Source organism: Camellia sinensis, chromosome 7 (assembly GCF_055761805.1).
Source record: "Camellia sinensis isolate YWXY chromosome 7, ASM5576180v1, whole genome shotgun sequence".
In the NCBI taxonomy this organism is placed as follows: domain Eukaryota; kingdom Viridiplantae; phylum Streptophyta; class Magnoliopsida; order Ericales; family Theaceae; genus Camellia; species Camellia sinensis.
The window spans coordinates 10,550,179-10,570,553 of NC_138967.1; the positions used below are offsets into that span (position 1 = coordinate 10,550,179).

General features: G+C 43.8%; 2 protein-coding genes across 2 annotated transcripts; one reads left to right on the forward strand and one right to left on the reverse strand.

Annotated features, from left to right (window-relative positions):
* Positions 1-2,275: 2,275 nt before the first annotated feature.
* Positions 2,276-2,971, forward strand: LOC114278232 (uncharacterized). The gene has a single exon (XM_028220245.2). The coding sequence runs from the start codon at positions 2,276-2,278 to the stop codon at positions 2,969-2,971; it is 696 nt and encodes a 231-aa protein (XP_028076046.2).
* A 10,368-nt stretch (positions 2,972-13,339) lies between these two features.
* Positions 13,340-18,881, reverse strand: LOC114278266 (putative prolyl 4-hydroxylase 4). The gene is made up of 7 exons (XM_028220289.2): positions 18,486-18,881; positions 18,295-18,352; positions 18,063-18,167; positions 16,299-16,356; positions 15,129-15,304; positions 14,408-14,480; positions 13,340-13,812 (listed from the first exon to the last, which is right to left on the reverse strand). The coding sequence occupies exons 1-7, from the start codon at positions 18,605-18,607 to the stop codon at positions 13,517-13,519; spliced, it is 888 nt and encodes a 295-aa protein (XP_028076090.1). The 5' UTR covers positions 18,608-18,881; the 3' UTR covers positions 13,340-13,516.
* Between the last annotated feature and the right edge of the window lie 1,494 nt (positions 18,882-20,375).

Consider the following 20,375-nt stretch of genomic DNA (forward strand, 5'->3'; position numbering starts at 1 on the left):
TGTGATTCGGCTAGGCGTTCGGCTAGGCATTCGTGTTCCTGATCGGAACCGCGCCAAGCATAGCCCGGAATGAATTTAGACCGGGGCGAAGGCCGGTGCGCCTCACGGCCAGTCAATCTCGAAGAACCGACTTCTTACAACTCGGCCGTATTGATCGTAGTTGTGTTTCTCCAAAGGATAGGTCGGTCATGATATCCTGGTTGAGTGTGCCACCTGGACCAATGATGTGGTGGAGGGGAAACCCGCTCCAAGCACGCGTCAATACTGCTTGGCAATTCTGCATATATCGTTTGGAAGTTTTGGTCTTTACACGCGTATGGTGGTAAGAAGCGAGCACTGCCACCTGTCTAGGGAAGGACAACAGAGGTAGTGCGCGCATAATCCTTGAGGCTACATGGCCAGCCTAGAAAAATGAAGGAACGGGAAAGTTGGAGGTATGCCATCTGAATGACTCTCTCTCTAAAACAGTATTCTTCTTCCTCAAGTGATTTGACTTGATCGTCGGAGGGTTTATCCGGCGACACACCGTCGGGCAGCTCACCATTTCTCTGTTTCCAGGTCAGACGTCGTTACGTGAAGCTTGAGTTCTAGGAGTACGGAAAGCAAAGGATATTTCACCCCCGTATAATTGGCGCCATCTGTGGGAAGAGTTTGATACACAAACCTTGCTCTTTAAGCTTTTTCGACGGTTTCCATGGCTAACAACGACGAAACTCCACTGTCCGTCGTCGATGCTGTCCCACCAGAATCTGTTCGTCAGAGAGAAAGCCCCCCAAACATTCCAGCCATGGCGGGCCTAGAGACCTCTTCGAGATGTGCGCGAGACAAATGCGCAAGGAGTACTGATCGCTCGAAGAGTCCAGAGGGCCGTCGTCGGCGGGAGGATTTGCATGCACAGCACCTGGAGCACAAACTCAAAGATCAGGACGCCCTCATTCGCAAGATGGTGGCTGAAATGGAGGTGCTGAAGCGCCAGATCAAGGGAAAGGGTGTTGCTGGAGAGGACAACCTTAGTGAGCGCACCCCGTCTCCTCGTTTTAGCAGTCGCCGCCAAGAAAGGACGCATTCTCTCTCTATCACCAAGAGCTATAGGGTTGGGGACTCCAACCCACAAGAGGGCAAATCTCTTACTCGCGACAGCACCTACCGTCCCTCGCGCCCATCGTCGACGTCGCGATACTCTTTTTCCGCCCGTTCCAGAGACCTGAGGAATATGTTGGAGGAGAGGGCACGCCGTAAAGAGACTCAGAGATTATCGGCGTTGCAGAGGCTAAGTTCCCAAATCCGGTGTAGTGAGGAAGTGGCAATGCCAGCGCCCAGAATGGTGGCCCCAACGCTTGTAGACAAAGAGCTGGTGAGACTTACAGCTACGCCGCTGTCTCCAGAAATCGAGAGTACACCACTCCTTATCGGATTCCACCAGTCTAAGTTCACCTTGTACGATGGCAAGACGGATCCGTACATGCACGTGAGTCATTACCGGCAAGTAATGGCTGGACATCGGCTCAATGACGCCTTGATGTGCCTCATATTCCCGGCAAGCTTGGGAGAATTGGGCTTGAAATGGTTCGAAAGGCTCCCGAAGGGGAGTATCGAGGGGTGGCAGCAATTAGCGGAGGCCTTCGTCACCAGATTCAAAACCAACACTCGAACACCAAAGGAGGTCGACCATCTCCTGGGCGTCAAGATAGAGTCTGGAGGTTCATTGAAGGCGTATAATGCGAAGTACTGGAAAACTTACAATGAGATCCTCGACTGCCCCACCAATCTGGCGATTACTCAATACAAGCGAGGTTTCCTAGTCGGTCATAGGCTGCGAGATTCGCTTACAATGCACCAGCCCACAACTATGGAATCCTTGATGTAACGGATCAATGAACACATCTGTGTGGAGGATGATGCCGCCTCCGCGATCGAGAAGGCTAATCTGGTCGCGGCGGATAGAAGAGTGGCGGGGAAGGTTCACTCGGTCGGGCAGGAGGACAACCGCCCAAACGACCGGTCAAAAGATCAACATCGTAACTCAAACCGCGATGATAGAAACAAAGGCCGCAGAAACGACCGAGCTAATGCTCCCCGTGATGAAGAGGAAGACACCAAGAGGAAATTGAAAGCGTGAACTGGTATCACCACGGTCTTTAAGATCCCTATTTACCGCATCCTGAGTGAAATTCGAGATGAGCCCTTCGTCCGCTGGCCGGCAAAGTTGGGGAATGCACAGCGAGGCTTCAACTCAAGGTATCGCTGCACCTTTCATGAGGAATGGGGGCACCGAATGGAGGATTGCTTGCCGCTCAAACAACATTTGGAGGAGCTGGTGGCGGCGGGACATTTGGACCAGTACATAGATGGGGGTATGAAAGTCGCCCCGCCGGGGCAAACCGAGCCAAACGGCCTGGCCACCCTAGAGGTAGCGCCCCAAGGCGTAATCAATGTCATCCATAGCATCATTGAACCGGCAAGGGTCTGCGAGCTAAGAGGGATGATTAAGAAAGCCGAGCATATGAGGGAAACGCTTTTCGTTCAGCCCGCTGTGAAGAAAGGAAAGTCCGAAGAGAAAGATATCCTCACATTTTCCAGTAAAGACTTGGAGAGAATTCAGATGCCCCACAATGACGCCCTAGTAGTGACTCTTCGCGTCAAGGACTTTGACATCAAAAGGATCTTGATTGACCAGGGGAGTTCAGTCAAAATCATGTATTACGATGCGTTCAAGCAAATGAAGTTGGACGACAAGGACTTGGCCCCTGCGATGTCTCCTTTCGTTGGCTTTAAATCTCAGCCAGAGTGGCCGGTGGGAAAGATCATTTTGCCAGTCAAGGCGGGTTCGGTCATAAAGCAAGTAGAATTCTGGGTGCTCAAGGTCCCATCCACCTACAACTTAATCTTGGACAGGGGCTGGTTGCACGCCATGCAAGCCGTAGCATCAACCTACCATCAGGTTCTGCGCTTCCCGGTGCCAACCGGGTAAATAGAAGAGGTTCGGGGAGACCAGGTGATGGCGAAACAGTGTTTTGTTGCGGTGAACGGCAGCCGAGCCGCCAAAGGGCTTGTTCAAATGATAGAGGGACCGGAGGGAAATGAGGTCTTGGAAGACGTAGGGAGAAAGGCCGAAGAGAAATCAGTTGAAGATTTGGTGGAGGTGCGCATAGATGAGATGACCCTAACAAGTTCTTTCTTTTGGGCTCATCCTTGTCTAGCGCCGAGTGACATGAGTACGTTGACTTTCTGATTTCCAATATGGAAGCCTTTGCGTGGACGCCTTACGATATGCCTGGCGTCGACCCTAGCTTCATTTTCTATCAGTTGAATGTCTTCCCTAATACATGGCCGATCATCCAGAGGACACGTCGCTCGGCCTTGCACCACACCGAGGTGGTGGCAGAAGAAGTCAAGAACTTATTGGAAGCAGGGGCAATAGAAGAAGTGCAATAACCCCAATGGATATCCAACACGGTGGTGGTTCCAAAAAAGAATAGCAAGTGACGGGTGTGTGTCGATTATAAAACAGTCAACCGTGCGTGCCCAAAGGATAGCTTCCCTCTCCCACGGATCGACCAGCTGGTGGACTTGACCGCTGGCCATCAGAGGTTCAGCTTCCTGGATGCATACCGCAACTACCACCAGATAGCCATGTATGAACCAGACCGAGAGATCACTTCATTCACCACACCGAGGGGCCTGTATTGTTACAAAGTCATGCCGTTCGGACTAAAAAACGTCGGGGTAACTTTTCAAAGGATGGTAACCAAGATGTTCGCTCCCCTTCTGGGACGCACTATGGAGGCTTACATAGATGATATAGTGGTAAAGAGCAAGGAAAAGTCTCAACACCTCGCCGACCTAGCAGAGATGTTCGCTATACTAAAACATCACAAGCTTCGTTTGAATGCCTCCAAGTGCACCTTCGGAGTCGGCATTGGAAAGTTTTTGGGTTTTCTGGTCACGAACCGAGGGATTGAAGCCAACCCATCCTAAATCAAGGCAATACATGAGCTGGAGTGACCAAACTCCACGAAGGACGTGCAACATCTCGCTGGGATGGCAGTCATGTTGAATAGATTTATAAGCTGGTCCTCAGATCATTGCAAGCCCTTCTTCAAAACTTTGAAGGCCAAGTTCTTTTGGGACGACGAATGTGACCGTGCGCTGGCTGATCTAAAATTATACCTGTCCTCAGCCTCTATCCTGGTTACACCACAGCCGGGCGAAGAACTGTATCTCTACTTAGCGGTCTCTCAACATGCGGTGAGCGCGATTTTGGTCCATGTTGAAGGCACCCAGCACCTTCCCATCTTTTACGTAAGCAAGACCTTGCTCCCTGCTGAATCGAGATATCTGCCGCTAGAGAAATTAGCCCTGGCCCTGATGATGGCTTCTAGAAAACTAGCACACTATTTTCATGCCCACACGATAGTGGTGTTGACTGAGTTTCCACTCAAGGTGCTTTTTGAAAAGGCAGACTTTACAGGGAGAATTTTGAAATGGACCGTAGAATTGGGGTAGTACGACATCAAGTTCCAACCGCGTACCGCGATCAAGGCTCAGGCTCTTACAGACTTTATAGCGAAGTTTGCCCCTGGAATGCATCCGGTTTGCCCGGTTGATTTGGCTAGTGCAGATTTGGCACGGCCCATGGTACAGGCAATAGAGACAAGTGTTGGGTCACAAATGGAAGAAGGATAAATGGCAGCCGAATTAGAAAAGTCGGATAACTCATCGAAAGACAAGCCTAACCGAGGCATGGAGAAAGACTAGAATGAACCAACCGGAACCCTGGAGTTGAGGAGCTCCCAAAACCCATCCGATTGCTGGAAGTTGTTCATTGGCGAGATGTGGAAGCTCTTCGTTGATAAGGCCTCCAACAGACATGGCGCCGGGCTGGGTATTGTGCTAACTTCCCCGGACGGGCTTATTAACGAGCAGACAATTACGCTCGGCTTCTCGGCGTCCAACAACGAGGCGGAATACGAGGCCCTCCTTGCCGGACTGAGGAGTGCATTAAGAATGAAAGCATCGGCTCTTATGGTATTCAGTGACTCCAAGCTGGTGGTCAATCAGGTCTTTGGAGAGTATGAAGCCAGGGATGAAATAATGGCCAAGTATCAGGCGCTGGTGCGCGCAGAAATAAAGAAGTTTGCCGCAATAAGAGTAGAACAAATCAACCGTGAAGAAAATAACACAACTGACGAGTTGGCCGGTCTTGCATCCACGCAAACAGCTTTCCCCAATCCTTTGATGATAGAACTCCTACCTCGGCCAAGCATATAGGAACCAGAAGTGTCCGAGGTACTCTGCACCGACCTGGGACCATCCTGGATGGACCCCATCATCGCCTTCCTAAAAGATAGAATTTTTCCAGAAGAGAAGAACCGCCAACAAAATCCGGGCCAAATCAGAGCGGTTTTGGCTCTCTTCATCCGGAGCCTTGTACAAGAAGTCTTTTACCGAGCCGTATCTGAAGTGCGTCCACCTCGACAAGGTTGAAGCTTTCTTCTACGAGATTCATGAAGGCATCTGTGGGAGTCATACTGGGGGCAGGTCTCTGGTTTACCGAGCGATTTTCCAAGGTTACTGGTGGCCATGCATGCAGGCGGACAAACAGAAATACGTTCGTAGGTGTGAAAAATGCCAAAAATTTGCTCACCAGATCCACCAACCGGCCAGAGAACTGCTCCCCCTTACAAGTCCTTGGCCATTCGCACTTTGGGGTTTGGATATTGTAGGACCACTCCCAGCAGCCCCGGGCAACCGCAAGTTCTTCATTGCTGCCACCGACTACTTCACCAAGTGGGTTGAGGCCGAGCCATTGGCGACCATAAAGGAAAAAGACGTGAAGAAGTTCATTTGGCAAAATGTTGTCACTTGCTTTAGTATACTAAGGGCCCTCATCTCAGATAATGGCACCCAATTTGATGGTAAACTTTTTCGCGGATTTTGCGAGGAGTTAAAGATTGAGTTCTACAACTCCACATTGGCCTACCTTCAGTCAAATGGTCAAGCAGAAGACTCAAACAAGACCATCCTGGATAGGCTGAAGAAACGGCTAGAAAAAGCCAAAGGGAAGTGGGCTGAAGAACTCCCCAACGTGCTCTGGGCATACCGTACCACGCCCAGACGCTCTACCGGGAAAATATCGTTCGCCTTAGCCTATGGCATGGAGACCGTCATCCCACTGGAAATTGGTATGCCTACCATCCGGTCTGAAAGTTTTGAGCCAGACTTGAACAATGAAGCAGTGGCATTGGAACTTGACCTAGCCGAAGAAAGAAGGGAACAAGCTTTGATCCATATAGCAGCCTATCAGCAAGAGCTCTCCAGGAAATACAACAAGGCCGTGCATCCGAGGCTGTTCAAGGTTGGGGACTGGATCTTAAGAAAGGTGATGTGCAACACGGTAGTCCCTGGCAAAGGGAAACTTAGTGCGAATTAGGAGGGGCCATATAAGGTGACTGGCCTGGCAGGCAAAGGGGCATACCATTTGGAAGACTTAGATGGAAAAGCTATCCCCAGACCATGGAATGCAGCTAATTTTAGGATTTTTTACTTTTGAAATGTAATCGTTTTTGTTACTTAGCCTTTTGAATCTTTAGCCTTTTGGCATTTGATGTAAATCGTTGGTATATAATGAGAGATAGCCCCACTTTTTTTTATATTATGAGTTTCTGCATAATGACATCATAGAGATATTGGGCCACTGAAGACACTAGGGGCAAGAAGACCAACTTACACTAAGCCAACTTACACTGAGCCAAACTGACTTTTTCTCCTCGGTGTAGAGACAGGCCATACAAACAGTTGGTATTCTGTCCAAATTGCATGAAGGCCGAGCTGATTTTTGCTCGTCTACAATGAAATGTTGGCGCTTGTCCAACTTCCTTAAGGGCCGAGCTGACTTTGCTTGCCCGTGTAAAAAGTTGGGGCTTTGACCAACCTATAAGGGCCGAGCTGATTTTGCTTGCCCAAACGAAATGTTGGCCCTTGTCCAACTTCCTTAAGGGCCGAGCTGACTTTGCTCGCCTATGTAAAAAGTTGGTGCTTTGACCAACCTATAAGGGCCGAGCTGATTTTGCTCGCCCAAACGAAATGTTGGCGCTTTGTCCAACTTCCTTAAGGGCCGAGCTAACTTTGCTCGCCGTGTAAAAAGTTGGCATTCTGACCAACTTGTAAGGACCGAGCTGATTTTGCTCGCCCAAATAAAATGTTGGCACTTTGTCCATTTTCTTTCAGGGCCAAGCTAACTTTGCTCGTCCGTGTAAAAAGTTGGCATTCTAACCAACTTGTAATGGCCGAGCTGATTTTGCTCACCCAAATGAAATGAGCTAACTTTGCTCGTCGCGTGAAATGTTGGCGTTTTGCCAAACTTCCAACTGGCCGAGCTGATTTTGCTCGCCCAACGAATAGGTCAGTGTTTTGCCCAATTCATGTAAGGGCCAAGCTGATTTTGCTTGCCCGCAAACTTTGTAGCCGAGCTAAAAGTTGGCGTCTACATTTGAAATCGAAGAAAATTTGCACATTACGGGCGAAAAGTAGAATTTTCATTGATAAAGCAAGTTAGGTTACAAAAGTGGGGCCAAGCCCTACATATAGGCCGGGATGTAGGCAGCAGGCGGGTTTTGGAACATCTCGGCGTCTTGACCAAGGCTAACTTTTTCCACAGCAGCTTTTCAACCGCACTGGAAAAAGATGTCCTTGGTCGCTTGAACTTGCAGCTCATAAGTCCTTGCACCCTCTGCATACCCGCGGTCTTCAGCATCGTCTACCGTCTTGTCCCTCTCGGCTTTGTAGGCATCCCGAAGCTTTTGCAGCTCGGCGAGGTAGCGAGCCTTTGTCAGCTGAACGACCCTCTGTTTGTCTTCTTAAGCCCGGGCCAATTTCTGATTAGTGTATCGCACTCGGCCTCTGCCGCCTCCTGCGCGGCCTTCAGCTTAGTCAACTCAGCCATCTTGGCCTTGTTGTCAGAAATTGCATCCCGCAGACTTTGCTGCACGGCGATCATTCGCTCGTAGGCCAAGTAATTCTTTTGCGCGGCCTAAAAGCACGTGAAGATTGTCAGAATGGAAAAACTGAGCAAAAACTTGATGAACAAAGGAGACTGTCAACTTACCAGCACTATTAATTTCGCCGCCGAGCGGAGCACCTTCAGGTCGGACAGCTCGTCATGCTTCTTCATGTCGGCGGGAAGGAGTAGCCCCTTGGTCATGTTGAAACCGAGAGAGTAGTCTTTGTCCGCGTAAACTGAATATGCAGTGGAGACAGCCCGACCTTTGTATGATAACTCGGGCGACCAGATCGGGGGGGCACTTGACCTTTTGGATGGCCCGGTGATCAGTTGCTCGGTCTGGTCCCCCAAATCGGTGGAAGCGTGCTCGATTGAATCCTCATCCGCTAGGTGCTGTTCAGTCTTATCCTTTCTCGACCTCTTCTTCGACCGGCCAACAGCTTGTTCACTGGCCAGAGCCAATACAGCACCCTCCCCTTGTGCGGCTGGCGTGGAAGAAGTCCCCTCGGCTGCCTCCAGTGGCTAAGAGTTGCTCGCCTCGCCGGTGATCATCGATTTGATTGCTCGGATCTTGGCCATCTCTTGCTTGGCCGTCAATGGGACCAGTTTGATCAGTGGAAGGTTTGGATCTGGTTCTGGGGAAGGCGCACTCAAAAAGTCGGTTACCCTGCTCTTGCGCGGTGCTGTGTAGTGGTAGGTCGGTTCAAAGTCGAGCAGTTTTGGTGACTCTCGCTCCTCGGCCGGATGGCGCAACACGACCTTTATAGCTTCCTGGTTAGCGCGGGAGTAATCCTCTGCCAAGAGCTTATAATCTGCAAAAAGAAGACAACTGTTAGATCGGTAAAAGAAGACCAATGCAGAAAGAAAATAACACGGTTCACCGAGCCACTCACTGGCACTTCTAAAATATTTCCTAATGTACCAGCCCGGTATGGGCGCCTCGGTGTCCTCATAACGACCGAACACCCATAGGAAATCGTCGTCGTTGATTTCTTTGTCCGGATTACCTTCAATGAGCTTTGCTCGGCCTTTCCTGACTTTCAGATACCAGGAAAGCCCACCTTTATTTTTGCTAAGGGTATATTGGTGAAATATCTCGGCGAGGCCGAGATTCAGGCCAAGCAATCTATTTAGCTCGGCCACATCGTTTATTATTTTGTATGTATTGTTGGAAACCTGGGTCGGGCAAAGCCTGGTCTGCCTCAAAAACTCGCAGATCAGGGGCTGGACCGGGAAGCGTAGTCCTCCTTCCATTATGGACACGACCGTGAAGGGACACTTGTCTAGCTCGCCCCATGGGGTGTCTCCTTTGTTGGCGAGCTCCATATGGACATCGTTTGGAATGTTGTACTCTCTACGGAACTCAGTAAGGGCCCCGGGAGAACTCACCATGAACCGGTATTTCCCCATCTATCCCGATTTTATTTATTGAGGTGACTTAGGTCGTATCTCGGTGAAAAATTTTGTGTGTTTGCTCGGACTTTGAGCCTCACCGGAAGTAATGCAGAACAGGCCTGGTCGGTCCTAGTTTGTTCTGCATTGTTAAGAAATCAGTCCAAGGGTTAGCGCGGCATAAATTGCACGGCTTCTATGTGGAGTTCCTAGCTCGGTAAAAGGTTTCTGGAGCGTTTGACTGGCCCGACCCCTATCTCGGCTCGACTATCTGGCCGGTTTCGCCTTCCTAGTTCGGTTCTGATTCCCTATGTCCAGCACGGTTGCAGCCTCAACGAGAAGCCACAAACTAGTTTTTGCTCGGCTGAAGTTCTATCTATGGATCTAAATTATTTTTTTAGCTCGGTCTTACCCAGATTTCAGGCTGTTCATCCCGAATACGGAGTTAGTGCTTTAAAACTTGGGGAAGCAAGGGGCACAGGAGCCCCATCTGCTTCTTCGATTCCAGTTTTTCCTAGGGTGTACCAATATTGCCCCTAAGAGGGGGCACTGATAGGATTCTAACAGTGCCAGACAAAAACATGAAAAACAAGAACGAAGAACACGAAGAACAATGAGAGCAAAACGCAAAGAGGGACAGGGAAACTTACGAATGATAGATGCCTGGGCAAGATCAGCACACCTTGAGCTCGCCTACTGTTTCTGAAAGATCGAAGGTAGTCGAAAATAGCCTGAGGAATGGCGATGGCGGGTTTGAGAGCTAGGGTTTTGGGCTCGAAAACGAAGATGAACAGTGAGGGCACGAATGACCCCTCGTGTGTGTATAAACAGGGTGGGAAACCCAAACGGCAGCAGCCGTTTGAATTTTGCGCATGAGGGAGACAGCTGTGGGGCTGCACGGAGCCAATGGAGCGAAGCCACGTGGCAGCGAAGAGATGGTTCTGTTAGTACGGTTGTACGACCGGTGACAAGACTACTGGCGCAATTCAGAAGACCGACCAAATAGGATAGCTCGGTCATGGCGGTAATCCCAATTACGCTTAGCTCGGATGGGATTAAGGGGCAATTGAGAGGGAGATTTGCGCCGGACAAGTACGGCCGAGCTACGGTAACATGGGTTATAGCAGGTGGCCGAGTCACATCCTTTGCTCGGTTAGAGCGGCTCCACGGGCTATCGCACCTGGCCGAGCTAGATCAGTCGACCGAAGCATGGGGTCATGCGTGTTCCCGACCGAGCTGTGATTCAACTAGGCGTTCGGCTAGGCATTCGTGTTCCTGATCGGAACAACGCCAAGCATAGCCCAGAATGAATTTAGACCGGGGCGAAGGCCGATGCGCCTCACGGCCAGTCAATCCGGAAGAACCGACTTCTTATAGCTCGGCCGTATTGATCGTAGTTATGTTTCTTCAAGGGATAGGTTGGTCATGATATCTCGATTGAGTGTGTCACCTGGACCAATGATGTGGTGGAGGGGAAACCCGCTCCAAACACGCGTCAATACCGCTTGGCAGTTCTGCATATATTGTTTGGAGGTTTTGGCCTTTACAAGCATATGGTGGTGAGAGGCGAGCACTGCCACTTGTCTAGGGAAGGACAACAGAGGTAGTGCGCGCATAATCCCTGAGGCTGCATGGCCAGCCTAGAAAAAGGAAGGAAGGGGAACGTTGGAGGTATGCCATCTGAACGACTCTCTCTCTCTAAAACAATATTCTTCTTCCTCAAGTGATCTAACTTGATCGGCGGAGGGTCTATCCGGTAACACACCGCCGGGCAGCTCACTGTTTCTCTGTTTCCAGGTCAGACGTCGTTACGTGAAGCTTGAGTTCTAGGAGTACGGAAAGCAAATGATATTTTACCCCGTACATAAGGTTTGTTTGATTACAAAGAAATAGATAATAAAAAGTGAAATAACCACTTCTATGAACATACATAAATTTTCTTTTGTTTTTTTTTTTTTTTGTTTTGTTTTTTTTTTTTTTTTTGAGAGAAACTAAAAATTAGTTACCATCATATAATAGGAGTTGTATAAAAAATATTTTTAACATGAATAGATCCAAAAATGTTTTTTTTCCCCATTTTCCTTCACTTTCCACCACTCTTATCCTAACCAAACTTTATTCTTTTTATTTTTTATTTTTTGTAAAAACTTTTTTTGGAGAGACCTATTCTTGTGACCTAAACACAACTACAAGACTGATAAAACTTGCTATTGTGCCATCAAAAATGTTATGGAGCATAAAAATTTACCTCCAAAGTGAAAGTGTGAGTGTGTGGTATAAATTTAAAATTCATAATGAATTTTAATTTTCTTAAAATAATTTTATGAATTTATGGTATTTCTGATCGCACCATATCACCATCCCTGTTTATTGGGATTACACTAATATGTGGGGAAAATATGGATTTTATAGGTAAACTTGAAATCATCATATTCTACAAATTCATAACTGCCTTTTCATTGAACTTACCACTTCATGGCTATGTGTGGATCAAGCTTATATTTTATTCAATTGTTTCTTTTTTTTTTTTTTCCTCAAAAAAATCATTGATCCAAACACAGCTTATGTATCATAGTATTTTTCTTTTATCAAGGCAAGCTTGTTGTCATGTTTGTTTAATTTTTGGTTAGCTGGCTTTCAATGACGAAGAAGGAACTATTCAGAATGAGATATTATTATACCCTTCTAATCTTTTTTTTTTAATTATTATTTATTTTTATAGTACCGTATTTGGTTTGGACTTTTTTCTTTGAGAATCATATCATTGAGTTATGCTCTTTATATTATTATTATCATTTTGGCTATCCAATGAGTTGCAAGGCTCGAGTTTCCTCTGTTTTTTTAATGGTAGCCATTACAAGATTGTATTCCTCATGATAAATTAAAAAATAAAAAATAAAAAATAAAAGGTTTGAATATTCTTGGTTGTTAAAAGTTGTTTGGCTTTGAATTTTCAGCTGGCTACACCTTTTTGTGACTTAATAAAGTTTGAAAGTTCACATTGAGGCATAGAATTATATTTACCTTCAAATCTTGTCCTGCTTACTATCCTCAGCCTGAGGGAGTTAAATTCACAAACAAGTAACAAATCCCACCTTAAGTTGTTGATTTTGTTGAATTAATTCATCCTAAAGATTTAAGAAAAAAAGAAAAAGAAAAGGCATAGTATTGCATAAACACAAGAAACAGAATGGCACTAGTTCATAACACAAAATGCCCTCTATTTGAATTTTTTTTAAAAAAAAATAAATAAATAAATAAAAATATTATTAGAGTAAGCTGCTGTGTTGGTGATTGAGTGACAACAGGATTAACTAGCATTCGAAAACATTGGAGATGCCGCGGGCTTGTAGCCCAGTGGCACCACAACACTCTCATATGAGGTTGAGAGTTTAAACCTCATCAGATGGGGGTGAATGAGAATCATTACTAACGTCATGTTTGATTCACAATACTAATAGTGAGGTATTAATAATCCTATCAAATTAGTGTGGTATTAACTATCCTACCCCTACCCCATTACTAATAATCCTACAAATTTGTTGGATTAATTATCCATTGGATTAATAGTCCTAAACCAAAATGTCAAAACAAACATAGGATGATTGGCCCCACGGATTAATAATCCTAATCCCATGTTTTAATCCTTCCAATCAAACATGCCCAAATGTATGTACCGCGTGCTTCCTGTTGTGGGTTCACCCCCTCAATGGCTCCCCTTCCCTATATCCTTAAAGATTAGGCTAGATATAAACTATATTTCAAAAAATAAAAAAAAAAAAAAAAAACTTAGGAGATGGGCCATATAAACCCTAGTCAGCCAATAGTAAAAATTCAGCAACTCCGAGCAACAAAGAGCAAAACCATATCATATCCAAATTTCATTTTCACAAATCTCTGCACCATCTCAACAACAGTAGAACAGTTCAAAACCAAAAACCATAATTAACAGGAACAAACATGCTTGCTATAAAACAAAAAATGGCTTAGAATAGGTTACATTACAAAACGACTAAAAATGACTGTTCGCAGATTTAAAAAAAGAAAAGAAAAAGAGAGTGAGCGTGGAACGATACAACAGACAATAGAAAACTGTAAATCGAAAGCATGAATTAACACCCATCAGCATATCTTACAGCTCCTCCTGCAGTATCCTGGAAGTTCTGCAGTTCCCACCATGTACTCGGGATTATTGGTGCATTCCCCCAAGGCAGCCCATCTCGCACAACTCTCATTATCGTCTGTGCAATTCCCACCAGCTCCGACAATCTTGTCAAAAGAATCTACATGGATCCACTTTGTTGCCGACCACTTCTCACCTTCTAGTACCGGGCATCCTCCATGGAGACTGCTCGGATCTGGAATGGCGCCAGGGTGGAGACTGAAGAAAAGAAGAGCATCCCCTTTTCGTGGTTTTACTGGGTATTTCCAGGGCGGGGGAGCAAGGGAAAAAAAAAGTTGTCAATTTCTTGTTTTTAGTTTACAAAAACAGGAAACAAATTTATTTATTCTGGCAAAAAATAAAAAACTTGTTTGGTGAATGCAAATGTTCTGAAAACAAATGAAAATAAAAAAAAGAATAAACATGGTTGGTGAGTTGCCAGATGGCTAGCGGTGGAGGGTGGATAGATGTGGTGCCGGCAGTTGGGTTGGTTGAAAGTGGCTGCTGGATTTGATGGCTGGAGTAATCACTGGAGGTCACAGGGTGGCCGGAGCTCCTTTGAGCTCGCTGGTGGCTGACAATGGTTGGTGGTGGCGGGTGGGTGGGGAAGGAAGGAAAGATTGAAAACTTGTTTTGAAAACAAGTAACAGCACATTTTTCCGTCAAAAAAAAAAAAAATTGAAAAGTTTGAAATCAATTCCAGTTTTTTGAAAATAAAACAATATACCAAACCAGTTTCGTTTCCAATTTCCCAATAACATTAAAGCGAAAATATTACCAAAGGAGGCCTAAGTGGTTGAAATTGCAGCAGCAGAATTCGTAAAAGCAACTATGATGTTGAAGTGACTCACCTGCAATGCCTTTCTTTGCACACTCGGATAAATCATCATCTAATGTAGATGATTTTCTTTGACGAGAAGATTCCTGTTGAGAATTTTTAATTTATCATTGAAGTCACATTTAACAAAAATCACAAAGCAATAGGAGATAGCTGGATTTTGGTAATAGTTCTTTGCATGTCTTACATTAAGAACTAGAAAAATGAATTTAATAACATAAATATAGATCAATCAGAAATTGACAAGCAATGACACCAATAGGTTCGGAATACGACAATTATGCTCCCAAACCTTGACAGTTCAAATGTTCTCTCTTCTTGGTCATCAACAATGTTAGCACACTTCTTTTTATGCTTCCACAAAGAGCATCTAAGGTGGTGATGCACAAAGTACACAAAGATTGGAAGAAGGCGTTAAGTCTAAACCTAAACTTTTAAGTCAAAAAGGAGATTTTCAACCTAAAAGCCACAACAGCAAAACCTGAGGAGAAAACAACACAAGAAGAACCTAGCAGATGTAAATTAAGTAAAGCGACTGAAACAAGCTATGTAATACAATGCTTCGTACATAAATAAACTTTGATTTCACTCTTAACCGGGGAAAAAAGAATAAGCAAACAGAGTTTCAGGATACATGGATTACCGGACATTAAGAAGATGAGTTGGTTAGAGTTTCAATATATGGAATAATGCCAATGCTGTTCTACTGAACTTGAAAAGAATTCTGAACTAACCTCTGCTGATGGGAATACTGTTTCACCACCTTTTGCCACGTCACTGAGGTACATCAGTACAGTTGCCATGCGATGTCCACCCCGGGCAATATTATCCTTGTCAGCAAAATAATCGTAGTGTGGGTCATATTTTTGGCCATGCTCATATCTTAAAACTTGCATGTCTTCACCATTTTCTGATACAATAAACACAAATCAAACTTTGTGTGCACTCCTCACATTTTACAAATTATAAAGTTGGACATTTTTTTTTTAACCCTATCAACATTCAATTGGGACCTTAGATAAAAAGGCTGCACTATATATTAGATAAACATGTAGCACTGGAATCGTTAGATGTAAAAGGATTTCAAGGAAATGATTGCAAGAGATAAGGATCAAAGGTAGCCCTAGAAACTTGTTACACAACACATTGGAACTTCTTGTGACTATTACTCAAATAAATTAAATGAACTAATGAAAAATAACTTCTTACATAATTTCAGAGTTTGTTTTCCATCTCCCCGCTCGTGTATATTCTGATATTTACCATTTCTGATAGTAGAAGCTGACTTGGTCTCACAGATAAGAAGGCAAGGATTCTAACAGAATTCAATTTCAATCATTTTAGAGTTCTCATGCTGCATTAAAAAGGGTTTTGGTTGAACCGTTTCATCATGAGAGCCCAGGGTGACAATTAATCTGTGGATTTTTAATTGAATTGCTCTATGAAGGCCACATCTCTTTAATTTACTAGTCCAATGCTAATACTTGCTTCTTGGTTCTGAACTTCAGTTTCATTTAATTCTATGTTTTTTAGTAACGATAAAGAAGAGGGAACAAAGGAAAAAAGAAAGAGGATGTTGTGCAGAAGAAATAGCATTACACTACTGATTAAATAAGTAACACGTAATTTTCTATAAAGAATGGAATTTCAGTGGCCTTTAATACAAGAATAAATGAATACTTTTTGTAAAATTACTCAGCTTTCTTTGGTGAATAAGCCTTGCTTACCTACTACACAACAAAAAAAAGAAAGTATGTATTGAACAACAATTATTGCACATACGGTAAGTCCACAAATTAAGCATTGGTTTGTGACAGATTGGTTGAATCTTGCAAAATTATCCGCTAGTGATGGATTACAAAGAAAATTCTAATTGAACAAGTATTTCTCAGCACATGGTTTACCTTTCGGTAGGAAGGTCCACATCTCGATCTTGTCCTCTATACCAGCAACAATAGGATCCTGAATTCAAATAATGAACACAAACGGTGATTTTTGATCCCTTTAAAAAAATGCACACAAATGACTTGCAAAAGTATTTTTTACATATTCTCTAAGTAATTTTACTATATTTGTTCATAGATTTCAAGATTAAATAGTATTCATACAGCTGCAATAATTGTTTATTTCAACTTGTTTCCTGCAAATTCTTTTAGCTACTTCAATATATATATATATATATTTTTACTTTCTATTGATCAACCTAGACTTGTTAATGGTTTTTTTTTTTTTCAAATTTCTCGTTCATAATTACTGAGCACATCATGTTAGTTATCAGGCAAACTATTTCTTTTACATAATATTCAAAGTTAGCTTATTTGCAAAAATGAAAGCATAACATACAGAAATTAGGTACAAGGCTCACAGAAATAAAAATTCATGATGCAGTTTTTCAACATCAATTACCCATAAAAAGTGTTGTTAGGTGTGACTTTATATATAAGTGATACATATGTAGTTTTTATGTCAATAAATTTGACAAGAAAAAAGTTTGCTTCATTCACCTTCAGCTGCTCCACATTGCATCAGATATTATTCCACTTGAGCAGGGGTGGTTGGGTTGAAATCGAGAGAAAGGGCATGATTCTCTTGGACTTTAGTGAGGATCTCTACTTGTGTGAATACATTTGACAAGAAAAAGTTCATGTTCACCTTCAGTTGCTTCCCTTTACATCAAATCCCATCTTTGGCAGTAGAGAAGTGATCTTACCAAAGTTAATGGTGCCAGAAGGGAAACAGGAAGGACCAAAGAATATAGGTTGGGATAGTGAGAAAGGACATGATTGTCTTGGGCTTACTTGAGGATATTGCATTACATAAACAACTAGAGAAGATAAATCCAAATAACCTACCTCGAGTAATTGGGATTAATGAAATATTTCCCTAAAAAGATAGGTTTTTGTAGATCTCTCTCTCTCTCTCACTGTTAGTTATCCTAGAATGTGTAAGATGAGACATTCAAAGTTGCGACTTCATATATTAAAAACGCTATGTAATTTTTGTGTTATAAATTTGATAAGAAAAAGTTCACTTCATTCAGCTTCAGTTGTTCCCCCTTCGCTTTGAACCCCGGCTAAGAGGAATGGTCTTGTCCAAGTTGAAGGTGCCAAAACGGCAACAGGAAGGGAAAAGAACAAGGGTTAAGTTCTTGAGAAAGGACATGATTGTAGACTATATAACCAACTGAAAAAGAAAAATCTGACTAACCTAACTCATGCAATTAGGATTAATGCTTGTTTCATTCAACTTGTACTTCAAGTTTAGTGTCATTTGGGAGACTAATCAAAAGATTAGGATTTTACATCTCTCTCTCTCTCTCTCTCTCTTTCACACACGCACGCGCGCACATTCCTCTTTCAAGATGTGCACATTACGTTTCTAATGAGAACTTTTTCAATACAAGGAACCCAATGCTTGTAAAGAGCAGTAAAAATATTCACACATCAAGGCTTCTCAGCTTAAATTGCATGATCACATCAACTAATTCTCCATATTTAAAAGTTTTTACCCTAGGAGAGGCAAAGATTGTCAAGCAAAAACTTTGAACAAGCTCAAAAAAACGCCACAATAGGGATTATGCATATGATTTAATGACCAATAAAATATACGTGTGATTGTGTATATAACAATAGCAACAAAAAATTAGATCAAATTGCACAAAAAAATACCTTTCCCTTACTGATGAACATTCCGGAGCTAGTTCGAACCTCACTAAGCTTGCTCTTTCCAGATTCATTATCAGCAACAGCAGATCTTTTCAGCTCCGATTTCGCCTAATTACATTCCCAAACGTCCAAACACAATTCAAATTGCAGTCACGAATATCACACTGATCAACTCAAATATTCCTAAATGTTTCCAAATCAACACAAATCGAGAATTTCTTTTAGTAACACTCACAAGAGATATCAAATGATTGCACTCTTCGTCCGTGAGAAAACCCTCGTATACAAAAGCTCTGCAAATCATCAATTAAGCTCAGTTGGTGGAATTATACATATATATATAAACAGATTCAAATTGGAGTTTTGGTTTTGACTTTCCTATATTTTCTCAGCAACCAAACAGCGGGGATCAGAAAGAATGAGTACCTGGGTTTGGATGAAACTTGCTTGACTTTAGAGGGATTGATGATCGAGGAGCTTGAAGATTCATAGATGATCGACGAGATCGAGACTAAGAGGATGACCGAAAGAGGCGAAAATCGAATCATGAGTACAGAGACGAGTCGTTTGGAGCAGAAGAAAATACTATGACAATATGAAAACAGTTTTCTTGTGTCTCTTTTTTTTTTTTTCTCGGGAAAATTTTGCGAATGAGGTTGAATCGGATACTCGTCTTCCAAACTGTCACTGCGATGGATGAAAGAGTCTCAGTTTGACGCCGACGCTTACGTAAAAGTTAACTAATGAGGAAAAAAAAAAAAAAAAAAAGAAGTTAGAGAGATGTCACTTAAAAAAAAAAAAAAAAATTAGAAAGTTAGTTTTTAATTATAGTGACAAAATAGGCTTAAATAATCATACAAAGGCAAAATTGTTTAATTTAGTTAATAAGATAAAATGTTATATTTAAATCATAATTATCTTATTTTTTTGAGTAAATTATTGATAAATTATATTTAGAAGTGTTTTAACCCAAGAAATTTATAAAAGAATTTTTTAACCCATTTAACCCCATGTATGTATAGTTTTATTTCATAAAGTCATTTTTCTTAATTTATACTATTTTCTTGGACACTTATACCCTTCTATTTAATTTTGATACCCTTATAAATATTTTTTAAACGGTTAGCAATTTTATGATGTGAACATTTATATTTTAAAATTCACATTGGTAGGAATGTAAAATTGGTCCTTGGGCGGCCCGAAACCCGCTTGCGAGCCGAGGTAGGCCCGGCCTGTTGACAATGTAAATATTCACATTGACATGTTAATATTCACATTAATAGGAGTGTAAAATTGATCCGCGTCCCGTGGCGGCACGAAACCCGCCCGCGGCCTATGGGCGGCCCGGGGCGGGCCTGGTCCGGCCCGTTGACAATGTGAATATTCACATTGACATGTTAACATTTATATTGATAGGAGTGTAAAATTAGCCCGCGCCTCATGGCTGCCCGAAACCCGCCCACGGCCCATGGGCAGCCCGGGGCGGGCTGGCCCGACCTGTTGACAATGTGAATATTCACATTGATATGTTAACATTCACATTGATAAGAATATAAAATTGGCCAACGGCCCAGGGCTGGCCCGACCTGGCCCGTTGACAATGTGAATATTCACATTAACATGTTAACATTCACATTGATAAAAGTGTAAATTGGCCCGCAGCCCGTGGGCGACCCGAAGCCCGACCGCAGCCTGAGGCGGGCTTGGCCCGACCCGTGATAATGTGAATATTCACATTGGCATGTTAACATTAACATTGATAAAAGTGTAAAATTTGCCCGCTGCTCGAAACTTCCCCGCGGCCCGAGGTAGGCCTGGCTCGGCCCGTTGACAATGTGAATATTCACATTGACATGTTAAAATATACATTGATAGGAATGTAGAATTAGCCCGCGACCCGTGGGCTGCTCGGAGTCCGCTCACAGCCCGGGGCAAGCTCGTTTCGGTCCGGGCCCGAGCATGTCCGAGACTCTAGGTTAGGGCCTAGGTCATCACTTTGAAGCCCGGCTCGACCCGGCCCATCGGCTCACTTAAGGCCCATTCAAGGCTCGATCCGAGGTCTAGCTCGCCCGAGGCGCAATGTATTTTTTTGTGAAAAATTATAAAATTTTGGTAGAAAAAATTAAAAAGAATTAAAAAAAAATGGCCAGGCCCGCCTATGCCCGACCTAAGCTTGAGGCTAGGCCCAGGCCTACCCCTGCCCGAGATTCGATCCATCGGCCCGTCCAAAGCCCGAATACCCTTGTGTCAGGGCTAGAGCCTGGGCCTAATTTTTTGGCCCATGAACCGGCCCGACTAGGCTCGGGAAAGGCTTGT

Bases quoted from the DNA above. Each gene is read 5' to 3' on its own strand.
- LOC114278232 (XM_028220245.2), top strand. From the start codon at position 2,276: ATGGAGGATTGCTTGCCGCTCAAACAACATTTGGAGGAGCTGGTGGCG.
- LOC114278266 (XM_028220289.2), bottom strand. From the start codon at position 18,607: ATGATTCGATTTTCGCCTCTTTCGGTCATCCTCTTAGTCTCGATCTCG. The intron at 18,353-18,485 runs GTACTCATTCTT...GATGATTTGCAG, and splicing joins CAAGTTTCATCCAAACCCAG to AGCTTTTGTATACGAGGGTT. The intron at 14,481-15,128 runs GTTAGTTCAGAA...AATTCTCAACAG, and splicing joins CAGTATTCCCATCAGCAGAG to GAATCTTCTCGTCAAAGAAA.